This window comes from Peromyscus californicus, unplaced genomic scaffold (assembly GCF_007827085.1).
Source record: "Peromyscus californicus insignis strain IS unplaced genomic scaffold, ASM782708v3 Scaffold_10__1_contigs__length_136768540, whole genome shotgun sequence".
In the NCBI taxonomy this organism is placed as follows: domain Eukaryota; kingdom Metazoa; phylum Chordata; class Mammalia; order Rodentia; family Cricetidae; genus Peromyscus; species Peromyscus californicus.
This window is the reverse complement of record NW_026294391.1, coordinates 112,776,208-112,802,438: the sequence shown is the minus strand read 5'-3', so window position 1 is coordinate 112,802,438 and position 26,231 is coordinate 112,776,208. Positions and strand designations below refer to the sequence as shown.

General features: G+C 38.7%; 1 protein-coding gene across 1 annotated transcript; it reads left to right on the top strand.

The window, feature by feature from the left end:
• The first annotated feature begins 3,243 nt into the window (after positions 1-3,243).
• Positions 3,244-3,749, top strand: LOC128115975 (60S ribosomal protein L23a-like). Its single transcript, XM_052747219.1, has one exon. It carries the CDS (start codon positions 3,244-3,246, stop codon positions 3,709-3,711), a length of 468 nt encoding a protein of 155 aa, XP_052603179.1. The 3' UTR covers positions 3,712-3,749.
• Positions 3,750-26,231: the final 22,482 nt, after the last annotated feature.

Below are 26,231 nucleotides of genomic sequence, written 5' to 3'. Positions count from 1 at the left end.
GTAAATGGTGAGATTCATTTACATGACTATTTCTATGGTCTTTGGGCAATCACAGAAACTTAATATCCATATATTTTTTATACAATAGAAATACTGTCCATACTACATAGAATTGTTCTGAAAATTAACTAAAATGTAAACATGAGACATACTTTATAATACCTAGTATGATGGACAGTATTAATTAATCAACACTTAGGAGGCAAGGCACTCAGCACACCTATGAGATATTGTCTAAATCAAGATTAATTTGAGACTGTCTTTGAGGGAATAACTTGATTATGTTACTTGATACGGGACAAGCCAACTTAACTTTGTTGAGAAGAAGAAGCCAGTAAGATAAAAGGGACCATTGCAGGGTTAGTGGTGAGAGAGCAATGGAGAGGTCAATATCAGGTTATGTGTGATCGGAAGGAGGACACGGAATAGACAGCGTCAGGGAGGGGGGTAAATACAAAAGGAGAGTAAAATAACAGTAAGGATGTCTGAAAGAGTCGTAAGAAATCACACTATTAAGTGGCTACATAAATACCTCCAATATATTTACATATTAAAGCCAATGTGTAAAATTATGTCTTTTTATTTTACCTTATGTAACAATTATGTCTATTTTGCTTCAAGTAATAGGATTACAATGTGATCAGCTGCCAAAGTAATCTTCTGTGATGAACCTTGAGAGATGCTTTTATATATAATACAATGATAAATCTTTAGGGGTTTTCTTAATACTAGATCCTCTTAGTTGAATATTAATAGCAGGTTCTCATCCAGGGCCTTTGATCTACATTTTATGTTCATGGCCCTGTAAATTGTACCAGATATGAGCTCTGTTGTGGAGATTTAACTCAAAATCCAACCAGAAATTCATTGGTCTCTCCCAGAACATTCATGCCACTATTTGTCTCTAGAAAATATCTTGCCATGTTAGTCATTATTGTAGGTCACAGGGTTCTCATCTAGGTGAGATGGATGATTACATCCCATAGTATTGAAGCTTCATCCCTACTGGCTTGCTTTCATAGTGATGGCCTAAAAATCAATAGAGATAATATTCTACTTTGGAAGACCATATTTACAATTAGGCAATCTCAATTAGTACAACATATATACTAAGAAATGGTAATATGCATCATATAATATGTAATAAAGCAAATTGAAATGAATTAAAGTTATAACAATATGACTATACAGTATATGTTGACACAAACTGCTGGATTGCAATTTTTGGGGGGAAAACAGGGACTTGTTGTGTGTAGCTGTTCCAGCTTTTCCCTGGAAGTACTACCCCCATTGAGGCTTCCCGTAACTGTCACACCTATGAGGTGGGGCCGAGACAGGAGCCCTTAACACCCGAGATCCGGATGTGCCAGCTCTCTTGGTTCCTGGATCCTGGATGATGGAGGTAGACCAAGCAGAGTTCTCCAGAGAACACCGCTGGACTACACTACACCTTTCCTGGACCCTGTAACCTATTCCTTTACTTGTAAGTTGCCCCACAAAATAAACCTCCCTTTTAACTATGTGGAGTTGCCTTAATACCTCTACCAATAGGGGCTAGAGGGATTGCTCAGTGGTTAAGAGCACTTACAGGGCTTCCAGAGTCTCCACAATCTCAGCACCCATATCAGGTAGTTCACAACCTCCTCCGGTAACTCTAGCCCAGGGGAAAGGACAGCCTCTTCTCAACCCATGGAGAACTGCACACATGTGCTATAAGCACATGCACATGATGTTTTTTAAAATAATAAATAACAGTGAATGTTAATTTGAGTGTTAAAAGGGAGCTTCTAAAATACCTTATTTCAATGAAGTAAATGTCCCAGAAAAAAACCAAATTTATGTCAAAGGTTTTGCAGACTAATATACTTTTTACACTTCCTTGATTTTGGACCATTAGGATGTTAAAGCTTGAAGTCCAGATTCTCTGAGTCTATAATTAGTCCCCTTAATAACTGTTTATCATCTACCTTTGTATCTGGCCCTCCTTTTGATGGTCAGGTAAACATTTGGAATGCATGGAATCTGTAGGGAAAAGGGGCCAGGCAAAGAAACCCACCAGAGTTAGTGAAAGAAACCAACTCTGACCCTGAAACCAGAGTTAATGAAAGAAACACACCCTGGAACTGAGTCCTGAGCCAGTGAAGGAAATAAGCCCTGGCCCTAAAACTAGAGCCAAAAGGCTAAAAAGGGCCAGTGAAAGGAAGAGTTTGGCCCTGAAATCAGAGCCAACTCTGCCCCTGACCAACAAAACTAATCAATCCCTGAGCAGGAAAACTAACCAATCCCTGAGTAGATAATCTTCTCCCTGGAGAAACTGCACCCCTAAGAAGCCCTATGTAAGTCCCTCGGCCTGTTCAGTTGTTGACTCTGCTTTCCCACCCTGGCAGAGGCAGCCACTCTCCTGGACTCCTCCTTCGCAGATAAATCTCTTTCTCAAAAGAGTCTTGGGTGAAGATCTTCATTCGCCAGTGCAGAATAAAAGAACCTTGCTGAGATGTACCTTAGGGGGACTGAGCAGAAAAAACCTTTGCTGAGACATTCCCTCAGGGGAAGCTGAGCAAGGCTGCGCAGAAAAAAAGTAACAACCTCTCCCCTGAGCTGGAGGAGATTGCTACATTTCTGCAGCGGTTTCCCCTTTAGCAGAGGGTAGCAGAAGAAGCAACATCTTGGGCCAGAGAGAAGAAGCAGAGCTCTGATGGGAAGCCCCCTTAGGGGTGGGGAGTGGAGCAAAAGCTCTTCTGTACTGGTTCTAGGAGAAGAGCAGTATTGCTATATTCTGCAGGGAGACCATCTCTCACTGCACCCCATCGTCAGGTATCGCCTGAGTTCCCCCCAAGTCAGGATTCCTTCCCCTCCAGGCCTGAGCTGTCCTGCTGTGGCTCTACCCTCCAGAGCTGTCCTGCTGTGGCTCTACCCTCCAGAGCTGTCCTCTTGTGGCTCTAGGTATAGCCTGCCTTCCCATTTCCAATAAGTCAGGATACCTTTCCCTCCAGAGCTGTAACACTCACAAAATCTATATATTACTAGCTTCTACTCCCACAAATGTTAAGAATGTTATCAGATATTATATAAAGCCTAGAGCCAATTCCATTCCCCCACCTAACTTAGTAACTTTGCTGTATACCCTCCTCTGATAGCCCATAAAGTCTCTCAGTCAATGTATTTAGTAATATCTTTGTCCTATGACAATAAAAATTCTTCATGTCACTAACATTAAGAATGCTTGAAAAACTTTTCGCCAAGATGGCGCCGAAAGCGAAGAAGGAAGCTCCTGCCCCTCCCAAAGCCGAAGCCAAAGCGAAGGCCTTGAAAGCCAAGAAAGCAGTGCTGAAAGGCATCCACAGCCACAAAAAGAAGATCCGCACGTCACCCACGTTCCGGCGGCCCAAGACCCTGCGGCTCAGGAGGCAGCCTAAATATCCTCGAAAGAGCGCGCCCAGGAGAAACAAGCTTGACCACTTTGCCATCATCAAATTCCCCCTGACCACTGAGTCAGCCATGAAGAAGATAGAAGACAACAACACACTTGTGTTCATTGTGGATGTCAAGGCCAACAAGCACCAGATCAAACAGGCTGTGAAGAAACTCTATGACATCGATGTGGCCAAAGTCAACACCCTCATAAGGCCTGATGGAGAGAAGGAGGCATATGTTCGGTTGGCTCCTGACTATCATGCTCTGGATGTTGCCAACAAAATTGGGATCATCTAAACTGAGTCCAGCTGGCTAATTCTAAATATACTTTTTCACCATAAAAAAAAAAGAATGCTTGAAAAGACCTGGGTGGTGGTGGTGCATGCCTTTAATCTCAGCACTGGAGAGGCAGAAGCAGGAGGATATCTGTGAGTTCGAAGCCATCCTGGCCTACAGAGTGAGTTCCAGGAAAGGCACAAAGCTACACAGAGAAACCCTTTCTCGAAAAACAAAAAAGCAAAAACAAACAAACAAAAAGAATGCTTGAAAAAGCAATATATTGTTTCAAAAGATTTTTATTGGACTTACCATACATGTGAGGAAAATGCTTCTTTTATAATCCATAACTAGGTATGAATACCTCATTTTCCATTGTTAGTTATGTGAGTCCTAAAGACTAGCTAAAAAAATACAAACTACTCCCATTGTTCTTGTTAAGCCACCAAAACTTGATGGTGAATAAAACCCCATTGCTGAAGACACCACACACTTTGGTCACAGGGATTGAAAAAAAAAATCAGCTGCTATAGACCTGGAATCTTTTTCCCTGATGGATAGCTTTCATAGAGCCAGAAGATACTGCTCCTGTCGCTGGAGAAAATTCCTCAGCAACCTCACCCAATTTTGAATCCTGCAAACTAAAATAATGCCTGGGCTGATGAGACATGCTCATTGGTACAATAGTAGCATGAAGTTTTGGGAGTGCGGGTGAACAATAGCTTTCTGATTAGAATTGAGTCTTGTTCCACATGAGGATCTCAAATCTGGTACTGAAAATCTAGTTAAGAACCCACGGCTGGGGATTTCAAACACTCTAGAGGAGAGCCTTAAGTCCATAACATGGAACTGACTTCTTAATACATATCTCTCCCCCATAAAGACAGGTACCACAGACTTAGAGCTAGTCAAATTATAGGAATAAGTGACAGTGGAGTACTTAGTTCCAAAGGGAATAGCTATACATCTCCCTACCCTTATGGCTCAGGAAACAGTATGAAAGAAGGGGTTGAAAATTTTGTAAGAGCCAGAGTTTAGAGAAGATTATTGAGAAATAGCGTGTTCTGGGCCTACAGGGTTTTTGTACTCATAAATTCACAGCAACTGTGTCTGCCTATACAAATCCTGCACAAGACCAAGCCAGCCAACGTTTTAGCATGGATAGGAAAGTGGTCCACTAACTGAGGAACTATTGGCAGCTGGTGATGTGGTGATGTGTGGTAAAGGAGAGTAATTCTCTTCATAGGTGAGGCTCTTGTACTTTTCCCATGCTCCAGCAGATGGTACTATTAACTTCGTGGATATTGGCATCACCTTGTAGACTCAGTGGGTTATAAAAATGAGAAAGCATAAAGTAGGGAAAGGGACATTGTCGGGTAGATATAATAAAAATATACTGGATACATGTTCGAAATTCTAAAAGAATACATACATTTTTTAAGAAAAGAAAAAACAGTTCTTATAACTACTTGTAGGGTAGAACATGTCATTCAGGTCAACCTAAACCTAGGCTCTTAAGTTACAGTCATTCATATTTGGCTCAAAATGGATTATTGCTTGTCCCCATTAAATGACAGATATGTTTTATGTCTCCAGAACTCTAAAACAGTTAAAATTAATATCATCAAATCAGAATTAAAATAACAAATTATACTGAATACTAGCATTAAGCTGAAAGATTTAAACATTAAAATTTTAGGGATAGAGACTAAAGGCAGTATTCATAGTCAATGTACATCTATATATTCCGAAAATTAGATAAACAGAACTTTAACATAAACAGACAATGTCAAAGAAACATGAAAAAATGAGTTAGGAAAGGCATAATTCAGTGTAAGAGGAAACCACAAATGATAACTACAAAACAACAGAGATTAATTTTGTTATTCTTTATATTTTTGAATAGATTAAGTTCTTAACACTGATAAAGAACAAAAAGAATGTTATCAGGTGTAAATAAAATAAAAAATTATTTATCTTAATCAACATAAAACTAGTTGTTTTGAAAGTAATAATATACTTTGCAACAGATTTTCATAAACTCAAAAATTAAATACAAAATAAAATTATCCCATTTTGATTTTAAAAAAAATCAAAGGACACTGTTGATAGGACAGCCTACAGAATGAGAAAAGAGTTTTACCAACTCTAACATCAGATAGATATCTAATACCTAAAATAGATAAAGAACTCGAGAAACTAGATATTAAAAACTAAATAATCTGGGGCTGGGGATTTAGCTCAGTGGTAGAGCGCTTGCCTAGCAAGCACAAGGCCCTGGGTTCGGACCTCAGCTCCGAAAAATTAAAAAAAAAAAAAAACTAAATAATCCAGTTAAAATGGGATGCAGATCTATATAGAGAATTCTCAATAGAGGAATCTCACATTGCTGAGAAACAAATAAATGTTTAGCATCCTTAGCCATCAGGGAAGTACAAATCAAACTACTTTGAGATTCTGTCTTATGTCTGTCAGAATGGCTATGATCAACAATATAAATACCAGCTCATGCTGGTGAGGATATGAAACAAGGGGAACACTCTTCCATTACTTGTGGGAGTGAAAATTTATACAGCTGTTATGGAAATCAGTATGATGGTACCTCAGAAAGTTGGGAATTATCTACCTCTAGACCCAGCTATACTACTCTTGGGCATATATGCAAAGAATACTCCATCCTACCACAATGACACTTGCTCAACTATGTTCATAGCAGATTTATTCATAACAGACAAAACTTGGAAACAGCCTAAATGTCCCTCAACTGAAGAATAGATAAAGAAAATGTGCTATATTTTCACAATGGAATATTACTCAGTGGTTTAAAAAATAACATAATGAAATCTGCAGGCAAATGGATGACACTAAAAAAAAAATCATCCTGAGTGAGGTGACCCAGACCCAGAGGAAATAGGATAGATTCTGTGGGTAGAATGGGGGAAGATGGGGGCAGAGGCAGGAGGGATCAGGTTGGGGGGGGCAGATGGAGTGATCGTGTGTGGGGAGAGACAGCACAAATTGGGTGGCATTTGGGAGGCACAGTGGAACCCTAGTGCACTGGAAACTTCCTGGAATCTATGAGAGTGACCCTAGAGAAGACTTCTCATAATGGAGGATAAGGAGTCTGGACTCATCTATTGCAGCCCCGTAAGGCTTCCAATGGTAGCACTGGGTTACATTTGACTGAGCTGTTGGCTGAGGAGGCCCTGTGGTGATCACTAATCTAGGCTGATGCTAGGACAGAAGGCCTTTCTCTGAAAACTCATGGCAGGGCCTCACTGCCAAGGACAACTTCCACACAGGTCATTGAACTTAGAGAGGTTGATCTGGTGTTGGAGCCTTCACCTCTACACTAGTATCTTTTGGTGTGAGAAGGTACTCTTCAGGGTATGGAAAGAGAAACCTAGACACCAACCCAGCCACAAAACCCTACACCTACAACTTGTCCTGACTGCAAGATGTGCTGGGGCACTGGTGGTGCAGAACTTGTGGGAGTGTCCACCAAGATTTGTTTTAACTTGAGGCCCACTACACAAGAGAAAGCCCAGGCCCTACACTGCCTGGATATAAGTTTATGGTTATGGTAACTTATAGGTAATCTTTTCACACCACTTTATAAATTACATTTCATTATTAATTGTATTTGATATTAGTTAATTTACTTAAAATGATTGTAACTCATGAGTTTAAATGATTCTACCACTTAAATAATAGTGGCTGTGAATTAGAATGGATCTAAATACAACGATTTCATCATGAATTTCAGGAAACAAAACTTACGACAGCTAACTGAATGAAAAAGGCAATTAGCATAGACAACTTAGCAATTAACACCCGAAACAAGAGTTACAGAAGTGACAGACTGTGATCCTTTCCTGTCCACAGCAAGGAGAAATGGCATTCACAAAATAAAAAGGTGAATCAACTAGCTAATGAGAAACATTCTTGTTGGATAATTGTAAGAATTAAAATGAAGAATTTTGTTTCTTTCAAACCACAGGTCAGATGCATCTGATAATAAAAGTAACACATGATCTTTTAAATTAGATAAATCAACAAGTATGAAAGACTGTAAGATCACCATTTATCTCCCAACACAGTGCTGAAAACCAAGATTTTTAAGATCTATTTTTCAAACATATTTAAAGAGCTACTGCAATTCCCAGCATGATCCCTTTCCCAATGTTATAGCTTTCTTATCAGTATACATGACACTAAAATTAATTTGCATAGCTGTAATATTTAATCAATTGCACTCAAATGGATATTTAGTCCTTTAAAGGTAATTATTTTCCATTATTAAAATCTTCCAGAAATGTAACTGATGGTATATTTGAAGAACTCTCACCAAAAAATATGACAACTGACAAGTATGTGAAGTAATACATATGTTGGTTATCTTTGTTTAACCATTCTAAAAATACATATACATGTGTATATGCATGAATGCTCAGCCCTAAGTGCGATATAGTTATCATGTTTCCCACAATGAGATTCAGGAAACATCTCAAAAGAGAAAACACAATGAACGGAAAGCTGGAGGGTGGGTAGGAGTACTATGAAATACTGTATAAAATACAGTACTTTCAGACCTGACATGGCTATTGGACTTATGACCTCACAGCATCTGTGAATACCCACCTACAAGAGACATGTACTAGCTCAAGCCCATAGACATTACAGCATAGAGCAAGGACCTCATGAGGTCCCCGTCCTAGATGGAAAGACACTGACAGTTGATGCCAGCTGGCAGAGAAATAGTCATTTTTCTTTGTGGATTTCCACTAGTAGTTTGCCCATCCTCTAATAAAAGAACCTACAGCCATTAACATAGAGGCAGCACTAATTGGATGCAATGGACTATACGTTTTTTAAAAAATCTATAAAAAGATGACACAAATTTAGAAGGTGGCATGATTGAAAGAGATCATTGGAGATAACGAGGGTGGATACGATCACTATACACTGTATATTTGTGTTCTAGATTGCTTACCATTGCTGTGATAAAACACCATGACCAAAAGCAACTTGGACAGGAAAGAGTTTATTCAGTTTACACTTACATCACAGTACATTATTGAGAGAACTCAGGGCAGAAACTCAATTCATGAACATGAAAGCAGGTCAACTTATTTCATAGAGTATTCCCTCTAACAGGGAGCTCATTCCCAGCCAATGAAGCACAGCAGAGACCATGAAGGAACAGTGCTTACTGACTGGATATCCAGCTCTCTCAGACCCATGCTCATCTAGCTTCCTTATAAGCCCAGGGTTATCTACCCATAAAATGTTACCACAGTGGAGAAGTCCACATAAAGACAGTTCCTTAATTTAGACTCCCTTTTCAGGTGATTCTAGCTACATAGCATTGACAGTTATTAGTAGCTAGAACAACATGTATAACATTCTCAAAGAATAAAATAAAATATGTGATACACAGTGACTATCTGTTTCATTAAAACATTTTAAAAGAACAAAGATTAGAAGATCCATTTTAAAAAAACAGGGAACAGGAAAGATGAGAGAAACAGGGTGCCAGGGAAGTCCCCAGAAATCCACAAGGACAACACCACCTTAGACTACTAGCAATAGTAGAAAGGGTGCCTGAACTAGCCTACCCCAGTAATCAGATTAGTGAATACCCTAACTGTCATCATAGCAAGGGGCATCAAGAGCATGATGGGAAAACGTACAGACAACCAAATCAAACTAGTGGGACTCATGAGCTGTGGACCAACAGCTGTGGAGCCTCAGTGGGACTGGACTAGGCCCTCTGCATAGGTGAGACAGTTATGTAGCTTGATCTGCTTAAGGGGCCCCCTGGCAGTGGGATCAGGATCCATCCCTTGGGCACGAGCAGGCGTTTTGGAGCCCACTGCCTATGGTGGGACACCTTACACAGCCTTGGTCCAGGTGGAGGGACTTGGACCTGCCTCAACTGAGTGTATCAGGCTCTACATGGGAGGCCTTGCCTTGGAGGAGGTGGGAATGAGTGTCAGGATGGAGAGGGAAGACTGGGGGGGTGGGAAGAAAAAATTAAAAAGAATAAAGATTAGAAGATCTATTTTAAAATAAACAGGGAACAGGAAAGATGAGAAAAATATTTTCAAACAGCAGCCCACATAATTAATTATTTGAAAAATTATTAGGGCATCATTGTATTTTTCTTAATATGTACAAATGGATAAGTACCAAGAATTAGACTGGAAACAAGAATGAAGAATTATATCTTAGAATTATGTCTTATATGATATATTGAAGTATATTTTCCTTTTGATTTTATACATCAGTAGATATTTTTAAAATAGCTATTGGAATTATTTTACAAAGAATCTGGAAAACAATTTCAAAAGGTGTAGTTTCCATTTGTTGTTTATATATAAAAATATACTTGTTTTGTTCCTTTGATCTTTATTCAGTATTCTGCCTAAATTCTCCAGTTAATTATAATTTTAATTTTGGTTTATTTAAATTTTTTGCATTATTGATAAGATAGCCACCCCTCATTCTTGGATTATTATAGCATTTTCTTTCATCATTTACTATCCTAAACTCCATAAGAGCATCCTCAAAGTATTGAATTTCTATACACACAAAAGGGTAAGTTTTCTCACATACAACTAAATTTTTTTCTTTTTCTGTACCAGAGGAAATGCTATGTATCCATCAAATCACATCTCTTTCCATCTTTCAATAGAAACAACTGAAAATTCTGTTCCAAATCCTATTTTGCACCTCTGTTGAGAATATGTACCTGGATTCAGGACAAGGGATAGACACACAATTGATGTAAAACTCTTCAACTTCTAGTCTTTAAAAATCTGCTGGCTACCCTAAACTCCATATATCAAAGTTGTATTGGAGAAGTGCCAGATGGAAGCGTACAGAGGGGGTTAAGAGATAGGAAAGGTATGAGGAGACTTTACAAAAAAAGAATTTGTTAAAAAAAAAACCATAATAAAACTTAATGTGGTATAATTATCTTTCTCTTAAGTAAAAAATAGAGTATGTTAAAATATCTCATCTTACAAAAGTTATATGATACTTCTCATGCAGAATATAATTTCTTTTTTTATATTATTATTTTATAATTAATTTAATTTTACATATCAGCCACAGATTCCTCTGTCTCCCTCCTCCCACTCCCCAGGCTTCCCCCCCAATCCACCCTCCATTCCCACCTCCTTCAGGGCAAAGTCTCCCCTGGGGAGTCAGTCCAGCCTGGTAGATTCAGTTGAGGCAGGTCCAGTCCCCTCCGCTCTACACCAAGGCTGAGCAAAGTGTCTCAGCATAGGCCCTAGGTTCCAAAACCCAGCTCATGCACCAAGGACAGGTCCCAGTTCCACTGCCTGGGGGCCTCCTAAACAGTTCAAGCTAATCAACTATCTCACTTATCCACAGGGCCTGGTCCAGTTCCATGGGGGCTCCTGAGCTATTGGTTCACAGTTCATGTGTTCCCACTAGTTTGGCTATTTGTCCCTGTGTTTTTTCTAATCATGGTCTTGATATCTCTTGCTCATATAATCCCTCCTTTCTCTCACCCATTGGACTCCTGGAGCTCCACCTGGGGCTTGGCCATGGATCTCTGCATCTGCTTCCATCAGTCACTGGATGAGAGTTCTATCATGACAGCCAGGGTGTTCGGCCATCCCATCACCAGAGTAGGTCAGCTCAGGCACTCTCTCGACCATTGCCAGTAGTCTATGGTGGAGGTATCTTCGTGGATTTCTGGGGACCTCTCTAGCACTCTACTTCTTCCTATTCCCATGGGGTCTTCATTTATCATGGTATCTCTTTCCTTGTTCTCCCACTCTGTTCCTGATCCAGCTGGGACCTCCCGCTCCCCTAAGCTCTGTTTCTCCCGACCCTTTCCCTCCATTACCCACCCTCACACCCAGTTTGCTCATGTAGATCTCATCCATTTCTCTGTCATTGGGCGATCCCTTTGTCTTTCTTTGGGTCCTCTTTACTAGGTAGCCTCCCTGGAGTTGTGAGTAGCAGTCTGGTTATCCTTTGCTTTACATCTAGTATCTACTTATGAGTGAGTACATACCATGTTTGTCTTTCTGAGTCTGGTTACCTCACTCACGTTGATATTTTCTAGAAGGACACATGCTCAACTATGTTCATAGCAGCATTATTTGTAATAGCCAGAACCTGGAAACAACCTAGATGCCCTTCAACTGAAGAATGGATAAATAAAATGGGGTACATATATACAATGGACTACTACTCAGCAGAGAAAAACAATGACATCATGAGGTTTGCAGGCAGAATATAATTTCTTAACATTTCTATTAATTGCCTAATCATTCCTGTAGAAGCTATCCAAACTTATCTTTGTAATGAATCAAATTTAAATTGTATTATTTCTAACTAATCCATGTTTTCAGCTTATCTTTCCTTTTATGATTCATTGCTTTTAAATGTAATCCACTTATTTTAATTTTATTTATTGGGACATTTTTTCTGTATATATCAAAAGCTGGCCTTGAAGTCATAGGAGATCTTCCATGCATTCCAACTGAATGCTGGCATTGGACATGTGGGCCATAATAGCCAGCTCCATTGTTCTAATTCTCAAGTGCACATGGAGCTATTTCATGCTTTTTTCATCTTATATTATAAATTCTGAATGCTATTAACTTCATTGAAACTCACAAGTTTAAACATTCCATAATGTCACCATTATATTTCCTTTGCAATTTACAATTTTCTTAAATTTTCCATAACCATGATTTCTAAAATTGTAAATAATATTTTGTAGTATTTTTAATTTTTATAACAGGAATTAACAATAACTGGTCATTAACATCCCTTAATATCAATGGACTTAATTCACCTATAAAAAGACACAGGCTAAGAGAATAGGTACAAAAACAGGATACATCCTTCAACCTCAAAGGCAGACATTACCTCAGAGTAAAAGGTTGGGAAAAGATTTTCCAATCAAATGGACTTAAGAAACAAGCTGGTGTAGCTATCCTAACCTCTAACAAAATAGACTTCAAACTAGAATGAATTAAAACAGATGGAAAAGGACAGTTCATATCCATCACAGGAAAAATCCATCAAGATGAAGTCTCAATTCTGAACATTTATGCCCCAAATATAAGGGCACCCACATTTGTAAAAGAAACATTACTAAAGCTTAAATCACACATCAAACCCCAGACACTAATAGTGGGGACACTTCAACACCACATTCTCACCACTGGATAGGTCTGCCAGAGAGAAACTTAACAGATAAATAAGGGATCTAACAGATGTTATTACTCAAAAGAACTTAACTGACATCTATAGAACACTTCACCCAAACACACTTCTTTTCAGCACCTCATGGATCTTCTCTAAAATTGACCACATACTTGGTAACAAAGCAAACCTCAACAGATACAAAAAAAATTAGAATACCCTCCTGAATCTTATCGGATTACCATAAAGTAAAGTTAGAATTCAACAACAACACAAATTGCAGAAAGCCTACACTCATAGAAATTGAGCAATGTTCAACTGAATCACTAGTGGGTCAAGGAAGAAATAGAGAAAGAAATTAAAGACTTCCTAGAATTCAATGAAAATGAATGCACAACATATCCAAACTTATGGGACACTATGAAAGCAGTGCCAAGAGGAAAGTTCGTAGCACTAAATGCCTACATAAAGAATTTGGAGAACTTTCACACTAGCAACTTAACAGTACAAATGAAAGCTCATCAAGGAGGAATAGATGACAGGAAATAATCAAATTGAGGGCTGAAATCAATAAAATAGAAACAAAGTGGACAATATAAAGAATCAATGAAATAGAGTTGATTGAAGAAAATCAAAAAGATAGACAAACCCTTATCCAAACTAACCAAAAGGCAGAGAGAGAATATCCAAATGAACAAAATCAGAAATGGAAAAGGGGGATATAACAAGAGACACTAAAGAAATCCAGAGGATCATTAGATCATACTTCGAAAACCTGTGCTCCACAAAATTGGAAAATCCAATAGAAATGGACAATGGGAGCTCAATGAAAGAGATAACTTGATAGAGGGGGGGTCATTATGGGGTTAGGGAGAAACCTGGTGCTAGGGAAAGTCCCAGGAATCAACAAGGATGAAACCAGCTAACACTCCCAGCAGTAGTGGAGAGGGTGCCTGAATTGGCTTTCTCCTGTAATCAGATTGGCAACTACCCTAATTGCCATCATAAGACCTACATCCAGTAACTGATGCAAGCAGATGCAGAGATCCACAGCTAAGCACTGGGCCAAGCTCCTGGTGTCCAGTTGAAAAGAGGGGAGAGGGACTATAAGAACAAGGGGGATTCGGTATCATAATGGGAAAAACCTTAGAGAGAGCTGACCTGAGCTAGTGGGAGCTCATGGACTCTGGACTGACAGCTAGGGAACCTTCATGGGACCGAACTAGGACCTCTGAATGTGGATGACAGTTGTGTGGCTTGATCTGTTTGTGAAGCCCCTGGCAGTAGGACCAGGACTTATCCCTGGTGCATGAAGTAGTTTTTTTGAGCCTATTCCCTGTGGTGGGATACTTTGCTCAGCCTTGATGCAGGGGTGATGGGGCTTGGTCTTACCTCAATTTGGTTGCCAGATTTTGTTCAGTCCCCAAGGGAGGCCTTACCACCTCTGTATGGTGATATTTTATTTGTACTGAAATGTGATTTTATTTGTATGTTAATATATACAGTTGCCTGGGGGGTCAGAGCTAATAGCAAGCCATAGCAGAACCTGGCATTGGTGGCGCATGCCTTTAATCCCAGCTCTTGGGAGGCAGAGCTGGACGGATCTCTGTGTGTTCAAGGATACAGCCAGCATGGAGACACACGCCTTTAATCTCAATACCAACCATAGAAGACCTGGAGGTCTGTACAGACGGGCAGTGACGGAGGTCATGTGGTTGGTTTTACAACCAATGAGAAGGCAGAATAGGAAGCTAATAAAATGCACAAACACACAGGAAGTAGGTCTCTTTCGGAGAGGTAGGACAACAGTGACAGTGAAGGGTAAGGTTTTTAGCTCTTAGCTATTGCTCTGACCTCTTGGCTTTCATCTCTGTATTGTTTCTTATTTAATAAGATGGTTACATCTACACCTCTGAGGAGTGGATGGGGGATGGGGTAGAAGGAAGGTGATGGGGGAGTGGGAGGAGGGGAGAGGGGGAACTCTGGTTGACATGTAAAATGAAAAAAATTTAAATAAAAAAAGAAAAGGCAAAGAAGGGGATATGAATTCCTTTGTTCTCAGTAATGGTGACATGTTTTTAAGATCTAAAACATATGGGGACAAATGAATCTCAAACTTGCAAAATTATCCTGATAGATGGTTCTGATACCTTCTTAAAATAATTCATTCATATTTGTTAGTCATATACATTTCAGGTAGTATGAAATTCTCAGAGAATAAAATATTATCTTGAAAAAAAAGAATCACTTCCCAAAGGATTGTAGGTTGAGTAAAACTGACAGATTAAAAAAAAGCAAGCATCAAAGCCAGGCAATAGACATTTCTCTTTGTGGACTATGTCATCTCCCACAAATGTTCAACTCTGTTATTTTAGTGCAAAAGGAACCATAGAAAACACAAATTAAATTAACATGGTTGTGTTCCAATAAAATTTCATTTCCAAAGCATGTAGCCAGGCTGTTTTGATAGTTTCTCTACTCTAGCTATAGAGGGAAATAATTGGAAAATATGTAAAATTCTGTTACAGGCTGACTGATTCTTGCTGGTTTAAGTGAAGTTTTTTTTTTTTTTTAGAGAAATCATGCTTACTTAGTAAAGTAGTGATTGTGGGTTCTCCTCCAAGATCCATGACCTCATTAATCCCAAACTGTTGATTATGCCCTACAGCACCCTTTTATTAAATCGACATAATTATTCTCTACATTCTAAATATTTATCCTTATACCCACAAATAAGTGTAGCTCTTAGCCATCATCAAATAAACTTCACTTTGTGACAGACAGAGACCATTACAGAGAACCACAACCAATCATATTGCAGGAAACAAGTGATCATAGAGTACTCACACCACAATTGCTACATATAAAACACAATACTTGGACCGAAGGTCCAAGGAATATCCCAGAAGAGAGAAAGAAAGATTTGAAGAGCCAGGGGAACAAGAAGTTTGCTATGAGATTATGTCTCCTAGAAATGTTGCACAAGCTATATCATGAAGTCTCAAAAACACGGCTGCCTAAACAAGATCAGAACAAGGACAACACCAAAAGACATGCTAACATGGCGGAAGCAACCTCTCATGGGGCCCTGAGCATAAACAAAGAACTACAGAAAACTTGAAATGCTGCGAGTGGGAGAAAGGTCAAAAGAGTCTCCTCAATTATCTATCCAGTACCACACGCTCAGTCCTGAAATCAGATACATACAAATAACATCCTATGCACTGAGCAGGATGTATTTATATATTTAGGAAAATACACACATACACACACACACACACACACACACACACACACACACACACACACACACACACACACAAAGAAAAAGAGGCCACAAATTTGAGAGAAAGCAAAGTTGAGGGTACCTAGGAGGTGTGGAAGGCAGAACAGGGAAGGAGGAAAATTAAGCAGCTATAATTTTAATTCCAAAAAATAAAAATATATAAAAAGAAAGTAACATCTTCAGAATTTTTTCAAAAAATGATCAAAACACACTTAAGCGTACCCTTCTAGACTTTTGCCTTCAAATTATATTGGCTGACATTTTCTTACCTGGGCTTTCGTTACATAATTTGAAGTATTTATAAAATGTATGTGGCTTTTAAGCAACATCTGAGTTAGGGTTTGTATGTGTCACAGGCATACATTCGCACACAGCTTCTATTAATATTTTTTTCAAGACCATAAGAAGTAGAGTTTCAGAGTGATAGGGACTAAAGTGGAGCCGTCACCATTGTGTTTATATTAAGACCAAACATATCGTTGACCATCACTGATTCTATATGGTTCTTCCAAGCCTGGATAAAGAAAACATTTTGTCCTGAAAAATTAATATAAATTTTCAAAATTACACCTATGAAGTAGCAAGGAAAATGATTTTATGTTGTGAGGGTCACCACAACATGCAGAACTGTATTAAAGGGTCATAGCATTAGGAAGGTTGAGAACCACTGTTATAGATGATAAAAAAAAATAAGCTATCAGATGGACAGTTTATACCAGGTGAATTGACAGTAATAGTCCTCTGAAAATAGTGCAGACCTTGATACAATGGTCATTATAATACCGTGCATTTCTTAATAATTAGACTCGATCTAGTGAAAGTTATAGAGGCTCCACACACAGACATTGCCAGTGACCTACATTGGAATTTTTTTCCTTTCTTTACCCCTATACTGTCTTGAGTCCTCATGGATCCCATAACAAGGATATATATACGTAGGTAAGGATGAAAGGTAAGAATCACATTAAACTAAACTCTATTGTTGCTTGCTGGAGACTTCCGGATCCTAGTACTGAGACTAGCAAGTACAGAATGCAGTGTACTATATGGGCAAGAAGGAAACATTCTTGGAACATGATAATATAGGGCTATGTCAATTAAACTGGCAGGGACAGGAAGGTATATTTCAAAGCTTGGAGAAGCTGTTTTTTGTTATCCTCTGCTATGGTTAATCTTCATTGTCAAGTTTGATAGTATCTGGAATAATCTGAAACTGTGACTCTGAGTGGATCTGTGAGTACATTTCAGATGATCACTAATCAAGTGCTCTCTGACAGCAGCCCAAATACAAGGAGATCTGAGGAAGCAGTGCGGCTTGCCTACCAGGCTTCACTCTTTGTGAGTATGTATAGCAGATGCTGCTGTCACTCTTGGAGAGCATCAGAATCCAGATTCTTCAGGCTCCAACATGGATTGAAGACCAGCAACCCTCTGGAAATCTTCAGGTTGGGACTGCTGAAAAACTGTTTCTGAACTGAGTCACTATGGGGACTACCCAGTCCTTATCAGTTGTAAGCCATTCTAGTCAATAGCACTTTATAATAAATACTTACATATTTTATTGGCTATGGTCTTCAAGACAACCTTGAATAATGTATTGGTATACTATGTTATATCTGTAAAGTAGAAAGAGCAACCATCAACTAATAATTATCAAACCACCAAGAAAGGAACTGAGACTAGTAAAAACACTAACAATAGGGGAAGGAAATGTCCAGTGGGGTGAAGGAAAGGTAAGACATTATAACTCTTGGACAAATGCCTTGAAGCACTGAGTGCTATAGTTTTGCCTCAGTAGCCTCATTTTGAAAATAAATCCCATTTGCTATGACAAACTAATATGCTAAAGCTGTACCTAAATGGAATGAAACTGTTTTAGGAAGTGAGTATTCCATCAAGGCACCCTTATCAGGTGGTGCACTCCTCCTTCATCTACTGGTTAATAATAAATTGTCATGCCGCCCCCCCCCCCCCCGTCCCTGTTTTCTTGCTGATCCAAGGGGAAGCTGCTCCACCTGTTGAGACTGTGTTACATACACGTAACGGGCTGACTTTTCTCAAGGACAAAAAGACATGGAATATCAGAATGTCTGACCACTTACTCTAAGGTGGGATCAAATATTTGGTTCAATACTTGCTTTACAGCTTCCTTGTGCAATCGTGCTGAATTTGCTTTCTACTTGAAAGCTGAATGCACCTTTTATCTCTCAGCTCTCCTGTTCCCCTGATACTCCTTCTCCTAAGACAAATGTCCAGTACAGAAAACCGACATGTTTAGGCTCTGCTTTTCAGAAACTCCACTCAAAGCACCTTGAATATACTACTTGTAAAGTCCACCAGACTCCATCAACCTATTATAATCACTCTCTAGAAAAAAAAGTGCCAATTTTTCCTGATTTTCCAATTTCATCCATGATGTGACACTAAACAACACTCTACTCCAGAAATTTGTCTGCTTTAAAATGTATATAAATGGAAGTAATGTACTAATATCCCCTGTGGGTAGATATTCCCTGCTCAAGATTTTATATCATAGACATAATCATACTAACTATATAGTTTTGTTTGCTTTCACAATGCAATGTTTTCCATAAATACATGAAAATGTATTATTCATTTGTTGGAAAACAAAATTGTGTTGGAAAAGCATTGATTCCTTCCATTTTCTATTACATTGGGATAGATAGTCGTACACTCATCTCAGTGTACAAACATGAAATTTTCCTCTAGTGAAAGCACCTAGATCATGTCACCATGGGAAAGTAAACATTTTAGTTTCATGATGTAATTCCAAATTATTCAAAACTAACTGGACTAACGAAACTCATAAAAAACATCAAATAATATTTTCCATATAATTGGCAGTACTTAGTGTTACATTAACTTCTATATGACAAATTTGCAAAATTAGCTTATAGGAAATTGTATTTCATAGTGTTAATTCCAACTTCTTTGGTTATTAATGAGCATTTGGGAAATTTACATATTTTGCTATCTTTTCACACTTGTCAGTTTTTTTAATACCTTTGAAATACTTATTTTTATTGCATTTCCTGTTCAATTATTCATGTTTTTTTTGATGATGCCTAGTCAAGGTTCCACTCTGTGGAAGCCAAAAGGGGACTTTTAGGAGGGTACATTAAGTCGGGGGAGATGGTAAATTCTAGGAAAAATTAGAGTGTCAGACTTTGATGATTGGAAAGGCTTTGGTAAGTAGGAACACAGAAATATGAACTATATTGGGGGTTAGGGAGAGAACCCAAAAAAGATGGATGAAACTTGTATCAAAGCCTATGATCCCATAAACCAATTAAAATATAGTTGGAGGGAGAGTAAAATTTATGGGATCTGAAACTAAAAGGATGTATAAGGGAGTTAAAAGATTAATGGGGGTGTCAAGGGAATGAGGGAGAAGAGGGAATATTGTGAATAAAATAAAATAAAACCCTAATGATAAAGGTGCCACACACTTTAGCTAAAGACACAGAGAAATCCATTTCAAATCACTGGAAAAGTAGCTTCCTGAGGGCTAGCTTCCATAGAGCCAGAATGGGATTGGGGATAAAAGGCACCCATGTACTCACCCAGTGCTGGAAACTGTATGCTCTAACACTGGCTTGCCAGACAAGATTTGCCCACTGTTGCTATGGCTGCATCGCTATTATGAGGTAACCACCTGCATTCTTAGTGCATTGGACCTGCCCAAAATAAGGGAACTTCATGCTTGGTACTGCAACCATAGTCAAAGGCTCATGGTTTAAAAACCATGGATATATTAAAAATACTTTATGGGAACTCACATCTTAGGTGGTTCCCAAATACAACTTAAAACAAATAATTCAAACAGAATTACCCAACATACATTGACAATTTCACACCTGCAAAACAGGAGTTATTAATAACAGGTTATTAAATGAAAATCAGAGTGTAAGAAATAAGACACCTCATCTTGAAGTACTGGCCAGGAAGGCCTCAACAGCAGGCCTTTAATCCCTACACACAGGAATCAGAGGCAGGTGGATCTCTGTGAGTTCAAGGCCAGCCTAGTCTACAGAGCAAATTCCAGGATAGGCTCCAAAGCTACACAGAGAAACCCTGTCTCAACCCCAACCTAACCCACAACACCCCCCCAAAAAAAGAAAATAAAACAAGATAACAAATACCTTTGCCACTGTCCTTGGTTACCCACCACAACTTCATGATAAAACCCTAATGATAAAGGTGCCACACACTTTAGCTAAACACACAGAGAAATCCATTTCAAATCACTGGAAAACTAGCTTCCTGATGGCTAGCTTCCATAGAGCCAGAATGGGATTGGGGATAAAAGGCACCCATGTACTCACCCAGTGCTGGAAACTGTATGCTCTAACACTGACTTGCCAGACAAGATTTGCCCACTGTTGCTACGGCTGCATCGCTATTATGAGGTAACCACCTGCTTTCTTAGTGCATTTGAGACCTGCCCAACATAAGGGAACTTCATGCTTGGTACTGCAACCATAGGCAAAGGCTCATGGCTTGGGGTGTTCAAGGTCGTAGGATAGAACCTGCTATTGGAATTTTGCTCAAAAGTGATGTTGCAAAATTGTCTTCCAAATATTTCTGTTTATACCCATAGATTGCTCTCTAGCATGATCACAAATACAACTTTTTGAAGTGGGCAACAATCACTACAAAGAGCAATAATTTGCCAATGAGCAGAGAATAAGCATCAGTAAAAACAAAATCCCAAATAGACAACAATGTCACTTCCCACACCCTCCAAATCTCAGGGAACATCACAGAAAGAGGAAGCAAGAAGAACAAAAGAGACAGAAAACGTGGAGGAGTGTTCTAACGTGCTCTCTTCTGGACAGCATATGGGTATTGCACCCATGAACTCACAGCACCTGTGATTACCTAGATATCTGAATAAGAACAAGCCATCCAGAATTTTGCCATTGATAGGGGAGAGTGTTCTCCATGTTTCACCTCTTAGGAGGTATGGTGAACTTTTATTTGTACTGAATGTGATTTTATTTGTATATTAATAAATAAAGTTGCCTGGAGGTCAGAGCTAATAGCAAGCCATAGAAGAAGTCTGGCAGTGGTAGCACATGACTTTAATCCCAATCACATGACAGGCAGATCCTATGTGTTCAAGGATACCACCAGCATGGAGACACATGCCTTTAATCTCAATACCAACCATAGAAGACCTGGAGGTCTGTATAGATGGGCAGTGACGAGGAGGTCATGTGGTTGGTTTTACAACCAATGAGAAGACAGAACAGAAAGTCTATAAAAAGACAGAGACACGGGAAGGAGGTCTCTGCGGAGGGAAGGACAGGAGCAGCAGTGAAGGTGTAAGGTTTTTAGCACTTAGCTATTACTCTGACCTCTTGGGCTTTCATCTCTGCATTGGCTCTGTGTTTCCTATTTAACAAGACGGATACATCTACAAGGAGGAGCAATTGGAAGTTTGGTAACTGTCGGAGCAGGATTTTCTGTTAAGATTCTCAAGGCTCTAGTGGATAGCCTCACATCCAAGCTCATATGAACAGCACTCATCCAAGCTCATATGAGTAGTACTAACTGGACTTAGTGAATTACAATATAACAAAGACATACAATTGGGAAGGGGACTTAATGGAGAGGAAATTGGTGGTGTTTGAGGAATGAAATAGCAACAAGATATGATCATATTTCACTGTATATACACACAAAATTCTCAAGAATAAAGAAAAATACATTTAAAAATACAATACCACATCATCCCTGAAATTATGAGCTTCGGATACAATCATTATCTTGACACACATTAAATAACTTTGTTTTCTTTATTTAAAAAAAACTTATTATATGTTGAAAACATGTATTTTGTACCACTCTCCAAGTTTGAAGTTTGGGCTTTTAATAAAAAGATTAACATATATATATACAAAAATGTGGAGATTGTATTTATACAGTTTTATAGTTTGCTGTATATTGCGATATCAAAAAGACATGACCAAAACCAATCTGGGGAGGAAAGGATTTACTTCATTATATAGCTTATAGTATTATAAGGGAAGGCAGGGCAGAAAGTTAACATAAACAAAGAAGATAATAAAAAAAAACCTTGGATGAATGCTTCTTATGGGCTTGCTCCTCTTGGCTTTCTCAGTTTGCTTTCTTATGCAACACAGAGGTGGTACTACCTATAGAAGGATAGGCCCTGCCACATCAATCACCAATCAAGAAAATGCCCCACAGACTTGCCTATAGGCCAATCTGATAGAGGCGATTCCTTAGTTGAGGTTCCTTCTTCCCAAACAAGTCCATTTTGTGCCAAGTTGACAAAAATATAAAGAACCAGCACGATAGACTAATGTGCTATCAACCAAACACCTACTAGCAATTTGAATCTCCTGAGGAAGTGCTCTGTCTCTACCAGGGAGAAACAGCTCATCAGAATTCATTGCCATCCGGTTTATATTGTGTGTTGCTTCCTTCAGATTGCATTCTCTAGATTCTGCAACCCAGGGTTTTCATGTTGTAATTACCCTTTTATGATTTACCTTTTAAAATGTATTAGTGTGTTGAAAACATGTATTATGCACCCTGCTCCAAGTTTGGGGCTTGGAATTTTGAATAAAAAATGCTAATTTATACATACAAAATGTGCTTTTTTTGTGGACAAATACTCTAAGCCTATAGAAAAACAAAGCCAAGAAACAGACTACCTAAACTGCAGCATGAACGTGTAATAGAATGCTTTCAAGCTCTGGGACCCACTTAAAACTGGATTCCATTTGTGGAAAAGAAAATAGTATTGGAGCAGTATCAAGTGTAGAAAATACTGATTTCAAATCCTTAGCAGATCTGTCTGACATTAAGCTTAATTCCTTGTGGTGGGAATTACAACAGTCAGTAACTTGTTCGAGATACCCAGAATTTTGTGGGTCCCTCAATTGCCAAAACTTCTGAGTATGAATCAGGCCTTTGAAGAAGTTTATCTATTATCCTCTCTTTGAGCACATTTTTTAAATCAAAGTATATGGTGGTATTTTATTTGTACTGAAATGTGATTTTAATTGTATGTTAATAACGTTGCCCAGGGGTCAGAGCTATTACAGCCATAGCAAGAGTGTGGCCGTGGTGGTGCACACCTTTAATCCCAGCACTTGGTAGGCAGAGCTAGGTAGATCTCTGTGTATTCAAGGATACAGCCAACATTGGAGACACACGCCTTTAATCTCAATACCATAGAGGACCAGGAGGGCTATACATGCAGGCAATGATGAGGCAGTAATATGTTTGGGTTTACAACCAATAAGAAGGCAAAACAGACAGTCTATATAAAGACGAACAGACAGGAAGTAGCTCTCTTTCGAAGAGCTCTCTTGGCTGAAGCAGGAAGGGTAAGGCTTAGTTCTGACCTCTTGTCTTTCTTCTCTGAATCGGCTCTGTGTTTCTTATTTAATAAGACGGTTGGTTACATCTACAAAGGTATCCATTATACATGCCGTATCTTCTCCAAGTAGTCCAAGTAACCATGACATTTTTAGAGTTAACCAATGTTGATCTTATTATCTAAATTATGTATACAAAGATCAGATATCTTTAGACAAATCACAGAGAGTAAAAATATAAATAGGATTTTGTAGTTTTAACTATTCCAAATGTAATTTTACAACTTACAATATGCTTTGGGGATACATATAAAATTAAACACTCTGAATACATATGTGCCATCAAACCATATATTTAAGAACATCTCAAATTGTTTAAGAAAGAGGCAGCATCTATTATAACTGGTGTAAATTGTTTGAGCTTACAGTCATCTACTATCATTATGAAGGATTAGCTTTTACAGGCATTTAATAGTGAAGTAAATGAATATCAGGCCTATCAGGATAGCAATAATCTGAGGCATATTTTGCATGATGCTTTACACTTTCTAATTAACTATTTTTTATGTGAAGGTTAACATAATGTGTTAATATATATTAAATGCTAGAATATATTGACTGCCGTTGAGTGTACTTTTCCTGTAGAGATGAACCAACATCGTTTCACTCCTGATAGGTCACCAAGAAGAGACCACAGAAACAAGTTAACTCAAGTATACCTTGGATAAACAATGAGTTAATTAGAATTCCTCATAGGAATGTGGGTGAGAGGTCACTTACAGGAGGAGAAGCAACTAATTGTTGGCTACATCACTGAAGGAAAAACCCATTCCTTCATTAGCAACCATTAACTATATCTGTATATCCTTGGAGAAGGCTGTGTCCTTATGAGACCTTTCTTCTTGTAATGATTAACTCCATAAATCCTCAGAGGGGCATGGCTTCATGACACACTCATGGTGAGAATTTAATGTTTTAAACCTCAGAACCATAAATTCTCTCTCACTCTGTCTGTCTGTCTGTCTCTGTGTGTCTCTGTCTCTCTCTCTCTCTCTCTCTCTCTCACACACACACACACATACACACACACACACACACAGTATTTAATGAACTCATTTACCAACATTTGTCTCATATCAGAGAACCTTAGAACCCTGTAGTTGCTTGGTCCTTGAGGCTGCATGCCTCAAAAACAGGAGTTAAACAGTGCCTGTCTTATACTTAAGAGGCCAACAATTGGTGTCTCAAAAGTCCCAATCTGGTGCAGGAAACTTTGAAGTCTCCCAGAGAGCTGCTGTTTCTTAGGCAATGGTAGAAGCCTGAAAATGCTGGTCTTGGTACCAGTGAAGGAATAAAGAGCATCAGCAAGAGGGTAAGTCAACTTGGCAGCAAGAAGAAAGTTCAACTTGTCAAGAGGCAGAGGCCAAACAAGCAAAATCCTCCTTCTGCCATGGATTTTCTAATCTGGGCCGCTAATTGAAGGTGCCACCCACCGTTGGTCTGTGTCTTCCCATAGCAGTTAAGGCAATCAGGACAATTCTTCAGTTGAGGTTCCTTTCTCAGGGGACTCAAATTTGTGGCAAGTTAACATTAATACCAACTATCACAAATGTACTTTATTTTCAGAGTTATACTTAGGTGACTGTCATTTCTTCCTATTTCTTAGCATTATGTAAAAACACCTCCCTTGTATAAGCATGTAAATGTCAGAGAGTAAACATAACCAATTACTGCATATTTAACAGTCAAAATAAAGTTGTTTTAAAATACTTTTTAAGTTTCACTATTTGTATCATTTGTGACATACATACTGCTACATACATACATTTCCATATAGGTAGATATTGTACATTGTGGATTTTACACATGACACTTGGCGTGTGGAAGGAAATGTTGCACACACTGAAGAAGTACTTGTCTCCAATATGAACAACTGTAGTGATATATTGTGTACCCTAATAAACTTGACTGGGGATGAGAGGACACAGCCAGCCACTAGATTAGACAGAGAGGCCAGACAGTGAGAACTCTTAAAGGAAGTACCAAGGACATTTTGAGTACATTCTTCAGGATTTTATCACATTAAACTTAAATGGGGGACATGTCAAGTGTTGATAGCTTTTTGTTGTTTTTAATTATTAGTCCTTTGAGAATTGCATATAATGTATTTTGACCATATTCAATCCCCTCCTCAAACTCTTTCTAGATTCACCCACCATCCCTCCCCACCCAATTCTGTGGCTTTTTATCCCATCAAGTCAATTTTGTGCCATCCTTACACTTTAAGCATTGACAGTTTTCCTAACAGACTGTAGTTTTGCCTCCTCAAACTCTTCCTAGAATCAGCCACTTTCTCTCCCCACCCAACTCTGTGTCCTTTTATCCCATCAAGTTAATTCTGTGCCATCCTTAGACTCTAAGCATTACCAGGTTTCCTAACAGACTGTAGTTTTGAATGGGTATTGACAATTTAAGAATGCAATTTTCTTTTGACAGTAGAGTGGAGTTTCCATCAAGGTGAATTTGTTTCGTGGGGAGATGGAGACATGGATCACTGTTGAAACATTACATATTCTACCTGATCTTACACAGGTTTTGTAAAATAAATAGGTTTCCTGTATATCTTTAGGGAAGTTTCAAGAGACCTTAAATTTGTGCTCATTTTTCCCCTACAGCTTTGTCTA

Bases quoted from the DNA above. Each gene is read 5' to 3' on its own strand.
- LOC128115975 (XM_052747219.1), top strand. From the start codon at position 3,244: ATGGCGCCGAAAGCGAAGAAGGAAGCTCCTGCCCCTCCCAAAGCCGAA.